The sequence below is a fragment of the Amphiura filiformis genome, chromosome 12 (assembly GCF_039555335.1).
Source record: "Amphiura filiformis chromosome 12, Afil_fr2py, whole genome shotgun sequence".
Lineage (NCBI taxonomy): Eukaryota > Metazoa > Echinodermata > Ophiuroidea > Amphilepidida > Amphiuridae > Amphiura > Amphiura filiformis.
This window is the reverse complement of record NC_092639.1, coordinates 17,363,797-17,385,955: the sequence shown is the minus strand read 5'-3', so window position 1 is coordinate 17,385,955 and position 22,159 is coordinate 17,363,797. Positions and strand designations below refer to the sequence as shown.

General features: G+C 37.7%; 1 protein-coding gene across 1 annotated transcript; it reads right to left on the bottom strand.

Annotated features, from left to right (window-relative positions):
• Nucleotides 1-14: 14 nt before the first annotated feature.
• Nucleotides 15-21,542, bottom strand: LOC140166671 (broad substrate specificity ATP-binding cassette transporter ABCG2-like). Its single transcript, XM_072190169.1, has 10 exons — nucleotides 21,298-21,542; nucleotides 19,641-19,700; nucleotides 11,334-11,448; nucleotides 9,995-10,147; nucleotides 8,515-8,672; nucleotides 8,054-8,208; nucleotides 7,371-7,487; nucleotides 5,864-6,081; nucleotides 3,064-3,149; nucleotides 15-108 (listed from the first exon to the last, which is right to left on the bottom strand). Exons 1-10 carry the CDS (start codon nucleotides 21,540-21,542, stop codon nucleotides 15-17), a joined length of 1,401 nt encoding a protein of 466 aa, XP_072046270.1.
• Between the last annotated feature and the right edge of the window lie 617 nt (nucleotides 21,543-22,159).

Here is a 22,159-nt window from a genome sequence, read left to right as displayed (position 1 = left end):
CGTGCGAGACTTCCTTACAGAAATATCAATTGTTCAGTCATGAAAGTACGCAGTGAATTAACGTTGACATAGCCACTTTGTACTACCATTACGAATAAGGCCCCGATTCTGTGATAAGAAAAAAGAAAGCATTCATTAAAACAAACATGCAAAATAACTCGAAGCGGAATAGGTTGATTATTTTATTTTCAAATGCCAAGGACTAACATATTACTAGAAATGAAAAGTAAAGGGAACGTGGCACTAACTGCATCCAAGCAAGCATAAAGAATGTTTCAATGTTTTAAAAAAAATTTAGGTTTTGGTGTATGAGCTGTTGTTGAAATTTTGTTGAAATGTTATTGTAAAATGTATTGTAAAGTATTTTCAAACTTTCAAAACTATTTAGCCAAATATACTTGAATCACCTGCTTCGCAACCGAATAAAATGAAATGAAAACACCACGGATCTGAACATGGCTACAGACGATTAATGTGGTTTTATATACCACATACATAGATTTTTGTTGTTTGATTGGTTAAAACCGTGTCACGTGACATCCAATAGTTTAAGTATTCCTGAGTTGAAAGGCCTGTGTTCCCATAGCAGCGGGAAATAGTAGTACGATTCCCCGGGCAATAGTAGTACTATTTCCCGCTGTCATGGCAACAACCTAACTGTCTCGCTGTACGCACTACTTAACACAGAGATGACGCTCGCCGTAGACACACCGACTCAGTCTGAGACTAGTATACTAGGTGTACAGGTATACTAGTCTGAGGACTCAGTTGTAGCTTGTGTGTGGCATTTCCGAAAATAGTTGTGCGTCGTGTCAGGTATTTTATACAAATATTGACTGCTTTGAGGGGCATGGTTAAAATTATAGGCCCGCGGTGATCTCAATGGTTTTGAGATCACCGCGGGCCTATCATTTTAACCATGTCCCGAATATAAAGCAGTCAATATTTGTTTTATATACCGAATGGATGTACGGGATGTTGCGATTGCGCAGTGTGATCGGGACGTAAGTGACCGGTCAATAGTACATTTTCATGACCGGTCAATAGTTCATGTTGATGAAATTCTCTCAAATACAGGGCATAGTTAAAACAATGCCCCTCCCCACTTTTAACCAATCAGATGACAGGATTCTATATATGAGTATATATAATAAACAATATTCACTGCCCTTTAGTCGGTGAATGGTCAAAACTATTGCTCCTCGTGATCAGTGGACTTCGGGTGTATATATAAATGCGCATATATAAATGCGCACGTGACCAGATGGCCAGCGCCATATTTGCATTACATCACTGTCGATCACTGAAATGGCGACCATTGAAGGAGTGGCTACAGTTGTGACCTTGTTTCGTGGCTAGCACTGGCAAGGAACATTGGCTGGAGGTTCGATGCTATAAATTTGCAAGGATAAATCATGGATATCAAAGGATCATGATTATTGCACAGCACCCCCCATTTACAAACATAACTAATGTTTATTTATTTATTTTATTTATTTATTTATTTATTTATTTATTTATTTATTTATTTATTTATTTATTTATTTATTTATTTATGCGACGAAAAACGAAAACCCTGTTCTATTTTGAACAAATTGGGAAACTAATTTTTCCTGTACAAATGAATGCCGACCCCAAATTGCGGAAATTTCAGGACAATTCTTTTTTTTGTATTTTCTCAAATTGAAATTTATTTACAGATTTTTGTGATTTTTTGGTTATTTAAAATTTTTTTAAAAAATACCAACCGACCGACCGACCCTACTTGAAAGGTCCGTTCGCCCGTAGAACAGGGTTTCTCTCTTTCTCGCCTTACTTATAATTTTATAAATATTATTTGTCCCCCCCCTTCCCCCAAAACCACCCCCCTTTTACACTCATAAATTAATTGGTTTTTGCTAACTTTCCCCTTCCGTGTAAAGTAAAACTTTATAAGCCGGTTGAATCAAACTGAACAAAATTGACGTATACAATTACAATATAATACCATTACAATAATGTGTATGACGGATCTAACTTACTAGCTGAATAAACCTCAAACCATGCATCACATACGTGATTGTACGTCAAATTGTCATATAACGTATGAGCGTGATGTATAGTATACGAGTCTACCTCAACATCTTCCAGCCGGGATGATTAGATCATGTACAGTCATCTACGTGTTTATACTCTAAATTGTACGTCAAAGGGTGACAAAGGGTGTACAGATTACCGATTTAGCATGGGGGACACAAAAAGGTGCTTAAAAACACATTTTGAATTTTTTTTTGTCCATTTGCGAGCGAATGAGTAAGTTAGAGTTGAGGAGGTCGGGCGGGGACATATTAGCCTATTAGTTTGAGAGGGTCATTATGCCGAAAAGGGCTAAAGTTATAGTTTCCTCAATTTACGTTATAATTAGAGTTAAAATTAGGATCAGAGTTATGTTCATTGGCGGCACTACGTGGGGGGGGGGGGAATACTTATCTTGACTCCCAAATAAATAAATCCATGACCCCTTCCTTCCAAAGAAAATGACAGCCCCTGAGTTCCCTACGTGCAAACATTATCAAATAACATCATCGGCAGCTACCCAGTTCTGACCTTAATGCCAGTAAGAATCACATTTCGTCATCAATATGGCCAATTGCCACGCCCATTTAGCACGGAAATAATGAAATATAACTTTTTAAATCAGCTATATCTAGCTTTTCCGTCATAATTTTTTTTATCCAAATAAAGAGTTTATGTTTCGGGTCAAATTATTTTGCCCTTTGCAATCAATGCCACTATTTTGCAAAGCCAATTTTCCTTGTAACCTGTCATTTTCGCCTATACTTTTGCGTGTGGAATTTGTGCACATCCGGGTACCTTACATCGTTGAACACGGTATGGCGACTTGTAGATGTCACGTGCGCATTTATATATGCGCATTTATATATACACCCGAAGTCCACTGGTGATCTCAAAACCGTACTCTTTCCCTCAGCTTCGCATCGGGAAAATAGTACGGTTTTGAAATCACGAGGAGCAATAGTTTTGACCATTCACCTCTTGGGCGGTTAATATTTGTATACTAACCTGTCTTGAATAGCACTTGCAGGGTCTCTGCCTAACTGAAAGTAGATTAAGCCCACGAGGATGCTAAAAACAATAGCACTGATCAGCTGAGAATATAGAATCACATGATAAATCGTTACCTCAGTATCTTGTGATTTTATACTAAAGTAAAATTAAGTATTAAACTGCTCATCTGGACTAGCTGGTTTGAGCTGACTACAGCATCACGTCTCATCCGAGACGCATCTTCAGGCATAATGGGCTGGCGTTGAACTGTTGACCCGTGACTCGGTTGGAGAGACGACATAGGAGAGTCGTCAAAGAACTTTTTAGATGGCTGCGTCGTAGGCCCTTTACAGGTTATGACGTAGTCCTTCTTCTCGGCTGAGTACAGGCTCCTCACGCCGGATATGGCCTCCGTGACTCAAAGGACTTGTGTTCTCTGCCGAGCACTAAAACTTCCTTGTCCTCAAAAGTATGATTTGTAAACTTGAGGTGGTAATATACTGCTGAGTCATTGACCTCTGATGAACTTGGTCTGCGATGTTTGTTTCCCTAATATAAGAATTTTCAGTCCGAGTATTTACACTGTACAGCATAAACGATGTTTCTGCTTCTGCTGCGTGTTGCAGGGATTCAGGAACACACGAATGTTGTATTTCCCGAAAATCCGCTGGAGTTTCCCCGAGACACCTACTATGTACGCCGTACATTGTACGGGATAGTAATGTTCCTTGGGCGAACGCTCCTTGTGGTGACGGAATCCGACTTTTCTGGTGCCTCACGGGGTTTGAGGGCTTTTGCAAATGTCCAGTTCTGATACCCACATGTACCTAGCGCTGATTTGAGATTCGCTTGCAATTCTTCGGTGGATGGAATTAAATCCACGCGATGAAAAAGGGTTTAGACGACCCCTAGTTTGTGTATGAGTGGGTGGTTAAAGTCAAATATTAAATATCGGTCCGTATGTGTTGACTTCCTGTACACGGTGGTACTCAGTGAGCCATTGTTCTCAATGGTGACCAAACAATCCAGAAAAGGAAGTTTGTTGTCTTGCACACCTTCGTGCGTAAACCTGATGTTATTGTCTACCACGGGGATTTGCTCGCTTTTCCTTAACTTTCAGCGTGTCATCCACATAACGAAACCAATGCGTTGGGGGTACCATTGTAAGATTGGAGTGCTGACCGCTTAAATCGCTCCATGTACAAATTTGCGACGATCGGCGAAACTGTCGAACCCATAGCACATCCATGTTTCTGCTTGAAAAATATGTGTAATTGAGGCAAAGTTCCAAGGGGCGAATTTGTGCGCTGACTCAAAGATGTATCGGAAGAACACAAGTGAACAGTGTCGAAACGTCGTAAGATGTAATGGTTTCGTCTTCTTCCACTTGAATGTCCTTAAGCTTATCAACTAAATCAACAAAGTTAGCTACGTAGTTGCATGACTTGCCACTAGTGGACCAATAATATATGACAAATGCTTGGCTACAGGATTCATACTACTGTTATAGGTCTCAGTGGTACGTCTTAGGTAGACCATAAAAAGCCGGTACCGACTCGGCTGGGTACAACTTATGGTATTGAATACGGTCTATGACCTCAGACTTTTAAAACTGTATGCTACCGTATGATCTCTTTTTAACAGTTAGTACACCTTGGATTCCCGTCTTTCGCCATTGTAAGCACTGGAATAAGCGCATGGTGTCACCAGAAGTAACACCTTTAATCTCATTTACTAGCCTAATCTTACTTATTTCTTGTTTAGTACGTCATGTAAAATGGACAGGCTATTGGATCAATGTTCACTTTACAGTTTGTGGAATTCTTTTTTTTCTTCAGAAATGTTACAATACTAGTGTGTGTACCCAGGGACTCACCAAAGGGATCACTCGTAAACATGCTTCGATATTGTTTTAGCCTATTCCGTTTAATTCGACGTAATTCCGTCACTTATTTTAATGTGCACCTTACTTCACACTGACCTGTCTTATTGATGTTTGTGGGTTTCGAACCACGTTTAGAAATGCTCTCCTTCCAATATGTCCGAGCTGAGGAAAATCAATGGATAGAATTGAAAAGAGACGTCATTCACAGATTTCATGTGGGTAGTCGACTGATTTGTTTTTATTTATTTTTTATTTTTGTAAAATGAGGGGGAGTCACTATGCTCCCGGCACCGCCGCCGCCGCAGTAAAAAATAATTACATTTTGATTTGAAGGGGCTGTGCAAAACCAATAAGGACCTCAACATGACTAAATTACTAGTACAATGAGACAATAATGTGGCAACGACGCACACCGACATCGCCCGGTTAATAATTACATTATACAGCAGAGATACTGAAATGAATACCCGGGATCGATACAAGTGAATGTGCTATTTAGTCTAAAGAAACCAGATTTCGTTCCTTGCACTTGAATATATGTATTGAACGGATATGATAGTCGTTAGCTTGCGTCTTGAGAATGAAGCTTGCGTCTTGAACTCGTATAGGCTAGCTCCACTCAATCGTAAAGGCAGTCTAAAAGCAGATGGCCATTGACCTCATTATGTCGTATACATGCTCACTCACACACAGAGAGGTCAATTAACAGGCTATTATCAGTAGCCTTAGTCGGATGTCCCTCGGCTCATTATGCGTCTCAAAGGTCGGGAACAAAATGGCCATGCGTGGCTGTGGATTCAATCTATGGCGATTTCTGCCATGAAGATATCGGGGCGATGACACTGTGCGGCGCCGATTTGAATAGTATATAGAGCAAAATTAAAATAAGTCGTATTAAGAAAATCAATATACATAATATTATGAACATACCTGCGTCACAAATGAGGTTCTGTAGTTGTATTTCTGTTTTGTGACTTCTTCGAATTTGAATTTCTCATACATGGCATCAACTTCGGTCGCCATATGACTGTAGTAATCAGATTTCTTAAAGCATTCACACAGTAGCTCGTGTGGGTAATAAGCCTCCGTTTTAGCATCCTGCATGTCCACTGTGTTCAACATGCTTGAACCTTCAACTGAACGTACATCTGATCAACATAATTAACGAAATGCCAAGAAATATATTAAACGACTTAAAACGTAACATTACATAAATTTCCCGCTAAAATTATTAGCTTTGTTCTGGACCGCATTGGCACATTTTCTACCGGAGACCATAATACCTAACATCGCAGCTGCAAACTGTGTAACTGCATCTCAGCACAGCCAAGTCGCTTATGGTCCTGTTATGCCAAATTGATACTGCGTCAGTTATTTCAATTATTCGGCATTATATGTACATTATACAGTCATTGAAAAAAGTTTGGAACACTTTTCTATCTTTTAAATACGCTGCTTTTTTCTTGGGAAGACATTGTGATATTGTGTCCGAAGTATTGTACACGAAGTGGTCGTTTTCGGAAGGCCATACCGTATAATGACGTGATCAAGTAAGATCAGTAGGAAGTAGGAAATATTGATTTTGAGATATAGCCATTTAGTATTTCTTTTTGTTACCTATTTTTTTGGAAACTCTTTTTATTTGCTCATATCTTTTGAACTGGTTGTCCATATTCAATGAGGTTTTCTGCAAAATGTAGCTTTGCAAATGTTGTTTACAATCCTTTAAAAGGGGGTACTACACCCCTCGATAAATTTGTGTCTATTTTTGCATTTTTCTCACAAACTAATAACACAGTGGTAACAAAAGTTATGTATATTATAGGGACAAGGAATCCAATTACTACACTGGAATTTCAGTGACCCAAGACAAGTGGTTTGTTATTTATGATAAGAAATAAAGTACCGCTAGCATGTACCTCGTTTCCTATCATATATACTAAACCGCTGGTCTTGAGTCACTGAAATTTCAGTGTAGTAATTGGATTCCTTGCCCCAATAATATACATACTTTTTATTACCAGTGTGTTATTATTTTTTGGAGAAAAAGGCAAAAATGGTCACAAATTTACCACAGGGGTGTAGTACCCCCTTAAGAAACAGAAACTTGAATATGTCCAACTTCAGACTGATTTTGCTTGATCACATCACATAATCATATGGTGACATGTCGTGATCCGGGGTCGTGATAAAAAAGACTTCTTTATCAGAAAAAATTGGTTATATGATGACAAAATTTAACAAAAATGAAGTCCTTGCCTTTGATAAAGATCCTGCTTGGATCGAAAGCTCAGGCCCCTAAAAACTAAACAGGCTATTTGTGTGGATAAGCAGTTTCCAGCAGTTTGCCTTTTAGTTTTATACAGTACAAAACAATGCTTTGTTTCTTACAAATGTAAATGAAATCTAAAAAATAATCGCTCTAGGCTCCAATTACCTACGGCATCTGCTTTGGTTGTATTGGGTTTACTCGAGGCTCTTGCTTCGTTTTCTTGTATGGAATCAAGGAGAAAATCGGCTGGGTGACGAGTATCTTGTTCCTCACGTACATAACCTACAGACAAAGCATATTTTACGGATTTTAGTAAATGGGTATTTTCTGATCATTGCATCCTCTTTTTATGGCACGATTCAAGAGATATACACAAGAAAAGCTTATTCCCAAAATTTCAGTTGATTCTGATTCTGTGTTTGCGAGTTATGAATGATTATGTGTATTAAACCTACATTACTCCATATAGGCCACTGTTTTGTTTTCGTTCTGTTAACAGAACATAAATACAAATTTGACGATATTTTTGCCAATTAAACTTTTGGGCCTCATACCTGTAAAATTGTTGTTCTGAAGTGAGCCTCAAGGAAGAACAGATAATTAATTATGTCGCAGGTTAAAGAAGAAATAAAACAAAGAAACAAGCAAACAAACAAAGGTTTATAAAAGTATACATAGTTAGAACGGCAAACATTTGATGAATCCATCTATGACGTCTAATTTGCTAACCCAGTCAATGGGTGCAATGACCAAGGAATTTTGACTTCTCTTCTGAATCCTATTTCTGTGGAAAACCAATAAGCCTAAACTACAGTAAGGTACAGTAATGATAAAAAAATAAACATTACCATTTGCCCTAAAAAAGTCCAAGACATCCATTGTCGCTCCGTGGTAAACGGTTTCACCTCTTGAAAGCAGATGCAGTCTATTGAAAAGACTGTAAATGTGATCCCGTGGTTGATGAATAGAAAATATGATGGTACTGTGCCTTTTTCGTGTTAATCTGTAAAAACATTGTCCTAAAAGAAATCGACATTCGGCTTATTGTAGTATTTGGTTGTATATAGCCACTGGTTACGAGTGTAAATTCTAAATGGCAACACATTTTATAGTTACCTCATCTGTTGTGCGCTTGAACGTTTAAAACAAAAGATTAATGCAGAATAATGCACTTTAGTATCAACTGCATATCAACAGAGGGTGCTTTTAGTATGCACTAAAGCGCTCAATATAAGCACTTTAAGACATGAAGGTCTACAGTGCTTAATATTACCACTTTAGTAGATAGACTGAGTTGGAATTATCATACTCTTCTAATAATCTCATGACAGATCCTGCAGTGCTCGCATCAAGTCCTGAAGTTGGTTCATCCAAAAACAGAATTCCAGGTTTTATAATCAATTCGATGCCAACGCCAGTTCGCTTCTTCTCTCCTCCTGACACTCCATGGATAAACTCATTACCAATCTGTAAAAGCATTTCAAACTTGTTCATTGCATTTCTATACATGCATGCTGAATTATACCGCCGAGCGCATGCAAGAATACTGTTTTGGGCGCACTATTAAGGGGTGGGGTATGAACGTTTGGACAGTATTTATTGTGGGACATTAGAGCACATCAGACATATCGAATTGCATTCTGAATACGAAGAATGTCCTTCTGATATCAAATAATTTTGATTTTGAAATTCGCAATGTAATACACATTTTAAGGCAAATCATTAAAAATTGATATTTTTGATATTTAACAGTACTCGAAGTAAACTTTATAAATCTGATGATTTATACTTAAAGTGTATGTAGGTGGGATGAAAAGCCGACGATCAATTGAAAATTTTGACCTTTCGTATTGAAGATATGGATTTTTTCCCAAAACACCAAAAACAATTAGGTCTTTTTGGGAAAAAATCCATATCTTCAATATGAAAGGTCAAAATTTTCAATTGATCGTCGGCTTTTCCTCCCAGCTACATACACTTTAAGAATATATCATTAGATTTATAAAATTTACTTCGAGGACTGTTATATATCAAAAATGTGAAAAATATCAAATTTTAATAATTTGTCATAAAATTTGTATTATATCGTGAATTTCAAAAATTAAAATTATTTGATATCAGAAAGACATTCTTCGTATTCAGAATGCAATTCGATAGGTCTGATGTGCTCTCATGTCCCACAAAAAATACTGTCGAAACGCTCAAATCGCTCATTCCAGATCCCTTAACTATGGCAAATTTAACTCCTCTTTCCCTAATAATCATATTTCTTCTTATCTATAGATTTTAAGTTTCTGGTACTTTAGTGATTAAGAGTGCCCACTCTTTCTAATTATGCAAGAAGCAAATCTTTTTACAATTCTAAACTGCCGTCTTTCAATAAAAATATATTACTCAGTTTTACAGTGAAATGGATTCCGGTTTGACTCAAAGTTTGAGATCATGCCACAAAGTTTTTTGGTGTCAATAATAAGATTTTGCATTTAGTAGTAAGTTTGTGGTGTAATTTACATGTTTGACATACATGTATATACTTATGAATATGAGCATTTGATTGATTTCAATCTCCGTTGCATCTGTATGGCAGGATTGGGCGTAAGAAAAGTGCCTGGAACCAGCTTATTGATGGCTATTGTTATCAGATTGTCTGTTACGAATTTTAACATACTGGACTCGACCACGGCTCGTCCAATATTTTAAAATTCATAATCGACCAATAAATATAGGCTCATTCGATTCACTTTTATATCACACCACCCATATGTGTCCCCGTCTGCGTTAGCACAAACCTTTTTATTGGCACATTCTTCAAGTCCAAGTTCCTGTATGACATCTTCTACTCTCTGCTGTCTTTCCTTCTTACTTATTAAAGACGGAAGACGCAGAGCTGCCGAGAACGCCAGATTCTCACGGACTGTGAGCGTTGCCATAACGACATCATTCTATATGATGACAATTTAGAAGAAATTGATTCCAGGAGAAAAAGTAGAGAAATAAGCACTAAAATCTCTTGTCAGGTCCAATAACAAGAGAAGAATTAGGTTCTCTTGAATCCAGGACTTGTATGCTAAAGCGCAATCAATTTAGCCAGAATGGTATTTGATATATTAGCCTACTCTTATTATGGTCCCCACCAATATTTGTCCGTACAATTGATGCAATCCCCCATAAAATGTACATGACATACTTGAGATTATGTTTCACGTTTGCAATTCAATGGGCATTGACATGGAGATAGAGAGATCTTTCAATTCAAATGCCAAACACTACTTATTTATTTCGCTTACCGGGGGCGCTTTCGAGGAACTTTCTCGTCGTCAGCCGTACTTTTACGTTGTCCCAGTCTATTTGGTGCGTGTTTTTACTCGCTTTTACATGTTCTTGTACAGCTTTGTACGGGCCATTTGGAGCCCGCGGCTTGGACCGCAAGTCTCTTTTCCAACTACCTGCTTGACTCTCCAATGTATGTGGTGTGACAATCTGAATATGTAATTTTGTAGACTGTTCCTGCGACTATTTCAACTTTATCGACCTTGTCTTTCGGGGAGACTAAGATCTGGCGTAATGGAGAAAGAAACAAACTACTTTTCCAGGAGAGCTTGGAAGCTATCCAGATCAAGAAACAAGGACCTTCATTGAACCGAGACACAGGATTGGAACTAGATCATGTGTGTGACAACTTGATCAAACCCAGCGGCACCAGGGCAGGAAAATTCCGACTTCGGTGACGTCACCGAGTGTGATGTTACCTGATCAGGTTGGTCTCTATAGCCGTTACCGAGAAAACATCAGGGCTAACAACATCTGCTGACGACAAGGAAGATACTCGAAAGCACTCCAGGCTCCTTTTACAATGTATAATTAATGTGCTCGGTTATCCTATACGAGGCTCTGGAACTCGAACACACTAAAGGGTCCTATTCTGGTTCCTGGACCCCACCCACTGATAGCGCCATTTATGTTTTCACATCATCAAGAGGTGTCTCCCCTGACTTTACATTGCCATGGAAAATATTGCCATGGATATAAAATCATCAACATCATGTATCACTTTTGGGAAAAACAAATGCCCCTCTGAAAAGCATAGGAAACCCAGAATCCTGCATCCATGTGACGTTTATTTGATACCTGTACGACGTATCCAGAAATCAGCCGGAAATCAGATGGTAAAGGTTTGCTGTTTATGAGAACTTTCCCTGTGAGTCCATTGCTATCTTTACGAGCAGCCAAAATGTCTAGAAGTCTGTACAATGGATCAAATTTTAAAAGCAATTAAGGTGGTACTACACCCCCTGATAAATTTTGTGACTAATTTTGCATTTTTCCTCAAAAAAATAACAACACACTGATATATAACAAAAGTTGTGTATACAGTGTGGGCCAAAAACAACTTTACCCAATTTAAAAGGTTCATATCTCAAAATTGAAAAGTCTGCTTCAAATTGTTTTCACATATTCGTAAAAAACACATTCTTAAGAGTGTTTGGTGAAAAAACTATTTAAAAATGTATTAAAATAAAAACGTGACGCTAGTTTTAAATTAAAGGGTCAAAATTAACTTTGTCCACGCGAAGGCCTACTGGCTGTCAACTTGCGACGGTCATTGGAAATGTCAAACACAAAGTTTCTTGGATGGTTACCATGGTTACCTCTGGGTGCATATTCTCTCACATTTTGTGTGGACACTGTGCCATTCATCCCAAAGTTCGCTTCATACACGACCACAACTTCTCTAAGGAAGCGCTGGGGCCTATCTTCTACCTGAATCTCCTGGCTGAAGTCCATGACGCTTTGATATCTTGTAAGGATGTCAATCGATGTCATGTTTTACTATTCGCCTGAATATTGTACGTGGTATGTTCAGCAAATTGTTGCGTCGAGAACTGACTCTGGGGTTAGCTGCAAGTTCCCTTTGAACCGCTGCAATATTGGCAGCTGATCTGCCAGTTCTTGGACGTCCGCTCCGTGCTTTATCTACTCACCACACTTCCGAAGTTGTGGAAGTTGTTCGTATGTAAAGTTATGGTTGGTTTTGGCGGGACTCTTACGTTCGGGAAACGAATCCGAAATTGACGCTGCACTTCTAAAAAGCATTCTGTTCTTATGTATACCTCTGCCATAAAAGTCCTCTCTTGTGTTGTGAATTGCCTTATCTTGACACCTTGCAAAACTTTTTTATCTAGAAATAAGCCACGCAGTCACAAAATGCACGATGGCCTATTCAAAAATTGCGCCAGGTGAAACCTGTAATATTATTGTGTAATTGTTATGCTAATTGTTGGTCAATGACAGGATTGAAGTTCGAGTACATGAGTACATGACAAGTATATGGGGATTAAAATCGATTGTATTTCGTTCATGCATGTAAAACAATTATCACTTTTCAAAGACAAGCCAAACGTGTTTACCAATTACATGTATGCCCAACGCATCATGCCTTACTCTCAGCAATCGGACACATCCCATTGAAATACGTGTGGACAAAATGATTTTTGACCCTCGGAAGTAAAACTAGCATCATTTTGTTAATTTAGCTTCTTTTGCTTTCATTTCTTCATCAAATACTTTTAGGAAGATACACATTTAGAATATGTAACAATATCATGAATAGCTCTGCTACAATTCGAGCAACCACCCTCTGAAATTGGGTAAAGTTGTTTTTGGCCCACACTGTATTATAGGGGCAAAGAATCCAATTACTTGAGAAAAATGCAACAAAAAAATCACAATTTTTTCAAGGGGTGTAGCACAGTGTCGACACCCTATATTATAAATATAAACTTAATACTCCGTTGGTGAGCAACGGGCGATTGGTATTTCACCGAACGCAAGAAAAGGAGTCCCATCTGATTGGCTAGAAATCGATCGCTAGATCGCTCAGTGGTGGAGTACAAACTCAAAATGGAGAGATGTATTCAATTCGATTGAAATCAATATTTTATTATTGATGCAGATAAAGAAAGTGGTATAATGTGTTGATATAGTACATTGTATAGACTTGTGCTTTAATAATATTCTGTACACGTGTTCCTTTCATAATTGTAATTCTCAAACAGTTTAATATATCACAGTTTTGACGAACGATTTCAAAAATCGTTACGGATAAAATGCAGTAAAATATATCCACAGCAAACAGCAATGCCCGCTAATTAGTGTATTGCATTTACAGTTAGTGTATTGGAAACAAAACCTGGGGTTTACCTGACAAACATCGAATTTTCTTGTAATGGCAATATCATATGGGGTACTTGATCATGCGCAAATCGTAAAAACATAGAATAGAAACTCTGTTACAGGCTATGTGGTATCTCATATCGTGTGCATATGGTATGCTTAGCCTGAGTCGCTCGGCCTATCTCGAACAAAATCGCCATGCGTAGCTTTTGAAAAACGAGAGGATTCGCCGTACTATCACGGCAATTTTTGACACGAAGATATAGGGATGATGACGCTGTGTGTAGTACCCCTTAACGCGGCTGTGTACTCTAGCCATTGTTTCTTTCTCAAAATTGAGTTTTTATGATATGTTTGTACCTTGTTATGTTTTTTATAAATACAAGGAATGAAAATCCAGATTTGTAAACTCCAACTGCAATATTTTAAGGATTTTATTTCACTATTCCACTCGTGTTTGAAATTGAAAAGGAAAGAAAATCTTTGTTGTACCAGCAAGGTACACGCGCGCAACAACTCATCGCGTTGCGTATCGCGCAATTTGTTAACGCACAAATACGCGACGCTTATCTGCATGCGCGGCGCATCTTATGGAAACACCACGGAAGCACTGATTTCACAAAAACCTAGTGGTCAAATGGCTCCGTTTTAGCTGATAAAATATGGGTTTTTTCAAGTTCTTTCCCCCGATTTAAATATCAAGTTATGAATGGATTTCGCTCAAACTTCTCAAGGGGCTGTGGATTTACCCGATGTTCACGTAATATAAGTTACAAAAACGAAAACTGTCGCATTCTCCTGTGAGATTCGATGAAAGTGCAAAATGTGACCACTTTAAACTTCAACGGCCATTATTTCAATGTTCATTTTCTCGGTAAAATGACGATTTAGGTACACGATAACTCAATAAATACAGCATCTATAGGTAAGCAAATATGATCATCGTAAAAAGCATGATCGACTCAAGAAACGTTTTTCTCATTTTTTTATATTTTTTTCTATTTCTGATTTTAATCATAATTTTGTGTGCAAATAGGCGTTTTTGAATTACAAAAACTTCATTTTGGTGCCCTATATGGTCAATATCTCAAAAAATAAGGCCAATATCAAAAAATAAAAAACCGTTTTTGGAATGGAGCCTCAAGATTGAGCTAAAAACAAAATAAAATATTTTGGAAAGAGTGTTTTTTGTTATGATGTACCTAACAAATATTGCCAAAACTCACTTTTTTTTGTGATTTTCTTCAAAATTGTTGTTTTTACCCCAAATCTGTATTTATATTAAGATTTATTGATGTCTTGCCTTCATAAAAATGTATACTTTTATATGTTTTGCGCGAATAATTACAAAGTTATTGCACTTTTACTACATGCATGTCTGAGAGTACACAGCCACCTTAAAGCGTACAAATCTCATGAATATAGCTATGCTCAATCATTCTCACTCAAAATAAAACGGATTGACGAAACATTCATTACCAGTTTGTAAAGTTCCCTATGAAATTGATTGATCTGTCCTCACAAGGATCCACAACATGCTCATCTATCAGGGGAACAGTTCTTAACCCCAATACATTTGTACATTCATTGAATGACCTTTGAAGATTTGGGTACAAAAACTCATACTCTGCAACTTGAGGTCAAATTTTGCACTATGATTATGTAATTGAGGTTATTGGACCGTGCCAATGGACGAGGATCTTGTGGTCCATTCGCCACTTGCACGGTTCCGCCATTATGCACTATATGCGGGGAGAGCCTCGAACTGGCAGCATCCATGAAAGGAAGAATTACGTAACCTTACACAGAATGTTATATGACTGGTTCAATTCCCATTCATGTATGCTGCCAGTTCGAGGCTCTCCCCGCACATAGTGCATAATGGCGGAACCGTGCAAGTGGCGAATAGTGCCTACTTCTTGATCATAATTGGGCTATTCCATTTAAAATCCACACTACCACTGTGACAGATTTAGCTAAAGTCTTCCAGAGAGGGAGTATGAGTTTCAAATAGAATAGACAGTTGGGTAACTTCCATTTGAAATACTCACTCCAGTTGTGGAAGATATAGGCAAAGCCATAATACAGGGCACTACGAACTTACACACTATACTGCTGTATCTAAATACTCGACAGCTTTGTAAGGTTAAACCAAGGGGGTGACACTAAATTCACGGTTGTTCTATTAGCAACGCAAAACCTATGAAAAATTCCGCTGGTTTACTAGCTAGAAAGTGAGGCCAGTTATCGATCCGTTATGAATAATTCATGTTCGACCCCTTGGATCATGTTAATTGCTATTGGCAAATAACAACGTTGTTAGTTTTGCGAACTTTGCCTGTTCAATGAGAGTATAGCGCGCCCTCAATACATCTGGGCGCAAACCAGGCGAAAACGATCCAGTTTAATGAAATGGCGGACGGATATTCCCATCAGGCACCAGTGATATGTTTGTTTCAAAGAAAGTCTACTAATTTGATATGAAATGACATTTTGCAATAGCAAAGTCAAAATTAGGACTTGAGGTCAATAACATGAAGGAAATACGTGACAGAGGCAAGGTGTGAAACACAAGTAGTATTTGAAGTTAAAATAACCTTTGATACCCGACCTGACCTTCCATAGCTTTCCATCATGGCGCCTTATTCGTCTTTATGTATTTCTATATGCTCTCAAGTAAAATAAAATACCAATATGCACTAAGCAGACAGAATGTTACTTGGCTCCCAGCATGAATTATTGATTTTATACGGAGGTAAAGAAATACACAGTTGCCTGCAAGCCGTGCACCATACTCCAAATACTTCGGTAAATCTGAATAATGGTCACATGTAGACATATCATGTGTTCGGGAAATCACGTGGCAACATTTTAAGATTTCAGACTTGTTTACTAGTTAAATTGTCATTTGTACTGTTGATTATTTATCTTTGTTAATTAATATATCTTTTAAATGCTGATAAATCGTGGTTGGCTGCCCATATTATATGTTAAATTCAATGTTTTATGAATATAATTCTACCACGCAGAGGGGGGTCACACAGCATAATTTCACACTACACGATTTAGCTAGATTTGGAGCTCTGCACTTCAAATTCACGTCAATTTCAAAGTTTATACACTTAATATATTTAATATAATACTTATTTTTTTGTTATAACAAACTGGAACACGAAATGTACTAGCTTATTACCTATACAGAAAGGGATTTATACACATTCACTCAGCAATTTGACATGCCTGGCGCATCAAGACATTCTCTGTCTGGATAACATGACTGTCGCCCTCAATACGTCTGGGCGCAAATTTAAATAACAATACGCTATTTACATATGAATGCGGCTTCATGCTAATGTCTAGTGCCGCTTCCAGGCCTATTCCGTGGTTAAACTTTTCACTGTGAGGTTACCACGCTTGCGCGGAAGCTGGTTTGTGTGACCTTTATGCTAATTCAGTGACCTGTGTTCACTCATGCTGCCCTGCACTTCCCGCCGTGAATCAAATCATCCTCCAGACACGCTCCATAAGATATGCTAATGCATGGAGTACAAAGAATTACTTTGATCAATACCAGTTAAACAGGTGATTGGTATTGTACTCCATGTATTTGCATATTATCTGGAGCGTGTACTTAATTTGGAATGTAAGTCCTCTAATGTATCGGAAGTAACAAAAGAAAAAATTCCCAAGTTCTACACAGAGGTACTAAAATCTTGGTTTATGTTGAAAAAAAAGAATGCTGATGCCTCTTTACACGAAGCAAGAGTACTTCATGATCAAATAATCTGGTACAATAATGACATAAAATTTAGAAATAAGTTGCTTATGTTTAAGAAGTGGAAAGATGCTGGTATAATGTACTTTAAGTGATATTGTAATCAATAATCGTTTTATAACTCTTTTTGAGCTAAGACAAATAGTTCGGTGTCCAAATGATGTTTTTAACTTGCATACATTACTGACAGCAATACCAAAAGAATGGAAAACGTTAATTTTAAATAATCATGTAGATTTCAACAAAACAAAGGGCAATGATCGATTATTTCAAGTTGGGAAAACCAAACTACACATTTCAAAGCTATCCACAAAACAAATATATAAACTTTTAATGCCATCAGAATGCGACCCAATTTGCGTTAAATATTGGCAAGATCACTTCAATTGTAATACAAGTAAATCATCTTGGAGACAAATCTTCACTTTTAAAATAAAAAATAGAATTCAAAACAAATTTGGACACTTTCAATATAACCTTTTATATAACCTAATACCGTGTAAGAAAAACCTATTGAAATGGAAGATTAGTAATTCGGACGAATGCTGTTTCTGCAATTGTCGTGAGGACTATGAACACTTTTTCATATCATGCAGGAAAAATACATCATTTTGGATTTTCTTTAAAGAATGCGTGTTAATTACGACACACACACATTTGAACGTGTCTCTAGAACATATTATTTATGGTTGGAACAAGAAAGACTCACATTTTGATTTTGTAAACCTGCTCTTAATTATAGCATCGTTTTCAGTTTACAAGGCCAAAATAAGATATAGTGAAACCAATATATTTACTCCTATACCAATGCTCTTTATTAATGAAGTAGAAAGATTGAATGAAATAACAACAAATGCAGAAAATGTGCCAACAATTATAAAAGAAAATCAAAATGTCTGGGATGAACTTAAGGTTCATTTGAATATACTGTAATAAGTTATACATAATGTTTTGATAATGTTAATTTACATGTCGTGGCTTTTGAGCCGCAATATTGTGGAATAGCAAGTTTTTGAGCTTGATATATAAACTAAATAAAATAAAGGCGTTTCGCCAACCTCACTGAGGTATAAAGAAAAAAAAAAAAATCTGGAGCGTGTCTGGAGGATGATTTGTCCGAGTAAAAATAAAAACATGTTTCTCGTCCGGGTTTAAAAAAGGAGGAAGAGGGGCTTGAGGCCCTTTTTTATTTTATTGTTCTGGTAGGTACGGCCCCGCTAGTGATCACAGAACCATCCAGAATTGTTTCTTGCATATTAGCAAGGCTATAAAAAACATCTCAACTTCCAAGACATCTTTCTTCAAAAGTTTTGACTGAATTTTAAAAACTGAAAATAAATTTGAAGCGGCCTCAAAAAAGGAAGCGGAAGGGGACGAGAAACATGTTTTATTTTTATTCGGCCTTATGATCTTCCGTGCAGTAGAAACAGGAAAATCCGAAATATTACTCAAATTTGGTCCAACTTTGGCCTAAATGTAACACAAAAATCGAAAATGTAACACGTTAAAACTAGCACAGTGTTATACTGTGTAGTTTTCCGATGATGCAAAAAATCAAAGTATTTATCGAAAAAATCCAAGAAATTGTGAAGCTTGCGATGAAATTTATACATCAAAATGTTTCAGAATTGTAAACTTGCCTAAAAATTCCGTTGATCAAAAACATGTGCCCTGAAAAATGTGTCCTTATCTCTTCACCGATTTTCAAGGTTTAAAAAACTTCGTGTAGATTGCCATTTTGTCTAAATGGGAGTAGAAAGTTGTCAGATTCAAAACATTATTCAACCCTCAAAGACCTTTCTAAAATCCCCGTGCCGAACACACGAAGATTACAAGTTCGGCTGGTCATTCGGCAAACATCGGCAGAAACTCGATGAGTCGACTGTGATTGGTCAAGCGGCTGGAGCATGCGCGAGTAATTTAACAAGCATTTGGATACAGTAATATTTGTAGTGCAGGGGAGTATGTGTTTCAAAAATGATTAAACCTGACCAATTACATTTGAAAAACATACTCCCCCTGATATTTCCAAAATCTTCCACAGGGGTAGTGTGGATTTTAACTGGAATAACCCATTGTGTGTCAATACCAGTAATGATACGGATGTCGATTTTGCGGTAGATGCCAGCATTATCATGATTTGGCTAACTGATTGAAATATGATTTTTAGACCTCTATAGTCATGATACCACCAGGTGGTGGTGGATGCGATATCGCCATTTTTGACATCGCCATTGGATTAACACATAATCATGAAATCTTCCCAAACAATTCTAAATTTGTTATGTGGTGTCAAAGCAAAATTATCTTTCGTGTTCGACAAAGTACCCCACTGTAAGTATGTTGTTTTTCAATTTAAAACTGCTAACCGTCTATTTTGAATGGGGCTGTCAGCCTTGTATTTTCGCCAGCCTCGAAGGTCACGTGATGCGTGTCCTATGCCGCCTGGATACCACGGAATCTAAGGCAGAAATAGGTATACTTACGTTGTTTTCCCGCTCCCAGTAGGACCCATTATAGCATTTAAACCTGGTTTGAACACACCTCTGAAAAAAAAACACAAATCACAAATATATTCTGGTTATGGTATCATCCATGAATCAAAATAGCGGAATCCCTAGAGCTGTAAAGTCCCCCCCCCCCAAAAAAAACCAAGGATGCAAACAAAAATACTCCCCAAAAGGTTCAGTTTGATGTAATTGGTATTAAAGAAGCCTTTAATAATATGAAGTATAATATAAAAATTGCTACAATACTTTTAAAGGTCAATATTCTCAATCAATAAAAAAAAAACTCCGTAAACGGGGACTGGACTCAAGTCTAGCAAGTTGCACCCTATTCGGTAATTGTACACCCTTTTTTAGGGATTGCCAGGAGGGGGAAGCACCCCACCAACACCCCGATGACGACGGCCCTGGATGCCAAGATTGAAACACAACGCTGGGCAGATTCCAATCTGTTACGCAGAGATGATATTAAGTGGGTGCCAGGTGATGCTCCCATATCTTTGCAGGACCATAGAAGAGTAAAGAGTGGTGGGAGAAGAGCAGGTTGCTGATATTATATATAAGCCAATGATTTCCCTTGCTTTCTTACAATAATTTCTTTTAATACACTGCAAAAACAAGTGTTAATAGATTAACACTATTTGAGCAACACTTTTTAAACATGTTAAATCGTTAATGTATTAACATTTATGTTACAATATTAACAATTGTGTGTTAAAATATAAACACAAATGTTAATATTTGAACACATTAACGGTTTAACGTGTTTAAAAAGTAACACTTAATATATTAACACTTGTTTTTGGAAAGTGGTGTTAACGCGTTAAAGCATTTAAAATGAACATCCTCATTTATAATCATTGTGTTAATGTGTTAATAAAAGTGTAAAAGTGTTAATATTTTAACACACAATTGTTAATATTTTAACACAAATGTTAATATTTTAACACATTAACGGTTTAACATGTTTAAAAAGTGTTGCTCAAATAGTGTTAATGTATTAACACTTGTTTTTGCAGTGTAGAGGTTAACCGTGTTCTATAAGCTGCATATCATATCAGCGACTGCTATACCTTGTTTAGGATTTTCAAAAGAAGTACCTGCATGTGCAACCATGACTGTTTCAAAATAGCCCTCCTAAGTCATGCAAATAACTCCGAGGTCGTGCATTGAATTGGTTTGAATGAGAAATACTACGGGAACCAGCGCCTTTTGTTAGAAGTCACACATGAGTAACGTGGATAACACAGGGCCGGATTTACCTTTACGGGGACCCTGGGCCAGGTCAAAATGTGGAGACACCGAACTCACTGTAAGGTGATGTCGAATTCCGTTTGCGAGATGGGAAGTGTGCCTCACGATCATTTTGTCGTTGGGTCCAGGGGCGTGCTCAAGGGCCCTTGGTGGGGTCCAGGCCAGGGACGAAGCCCCAGGAAGCTATTGGCATTTCTAGAACCAGAGCTGACAAAATTTGACCCACATTGTGATTTGCTTATTACCAAGCATTTCAATATTACCAATGAAAAAGAGAATATTGTAATTTTGAGGGCTCTGGGCCCGGGCCCATCTGGCCTAATGGTAAATCCAGCCTAGGGATAACCTCATTTGAATAACACGAGTCCTGTCAATCTTTTACCTTATTCCGTTCAGAATAGTCTTGTTAGCTTTCTTGCATATTCCTTCTTTGTATTGAACCGTATAGTGAATATCATGAAATGACAATATGTTACCCGATCCTGCGTCCTTAGTGATCCCTTGTTCCTTGGTGTTGCCGTTGGTTGTGATGTTGACGTTGGTAGTTCCGCCCATAAAGTTAACGCATGTAACAGCAACATTTTGGGCTCCTACGGGAACGTCGATTTGATTCATTGGTTGATACATGGTGCGTGAAGTTAAACTTCAAGCTTTTATACAGCAGGGTTCGCTTATACCATCCAAGCATATTCGGATTCTAGATTAAGAGTAGTTTCAACTCTCAAGTTCAAACAAAATGATTTGAATGAACAACTACAAGTTTATTGTCGGGAATTATCACTCTTTGCATTATATGATAATGATAATAGGTCTACCGTCAGCACTATCAAAGTTATGGTTTGACTATGATAAGACATGCATGTGATGTAGGCCCTATGTAGCTATAATTTCTATGCATAAAGCGTTAAAGATAAACAAAATTTGAAAGATATGAGAGCCAGTGTGGCTTTCGTCTATGGGCATGAGGTCCCGGGTTAAACAATCCCATCAACGGTGGCAACTTGCTGGGTAATGTATGGTTTCCACCCCGTCTTTTGGAGGGGACGTTAAGCCCGGACGTTAAGCCGTCAGTTCCGTGTATAGAGAGTCATGCCTAATATGTGACCATCCAGCACAACTGAGCCCTGAAGTTCAATGGAGCATATCTCAATAGTGGCACTGGCGACATCCGGGCTCAGTTGTGGTGGATGGTCACATATAATATATATCGTAGTAAGTGTCGAAAAGAGTAGAGTATGTGGAGT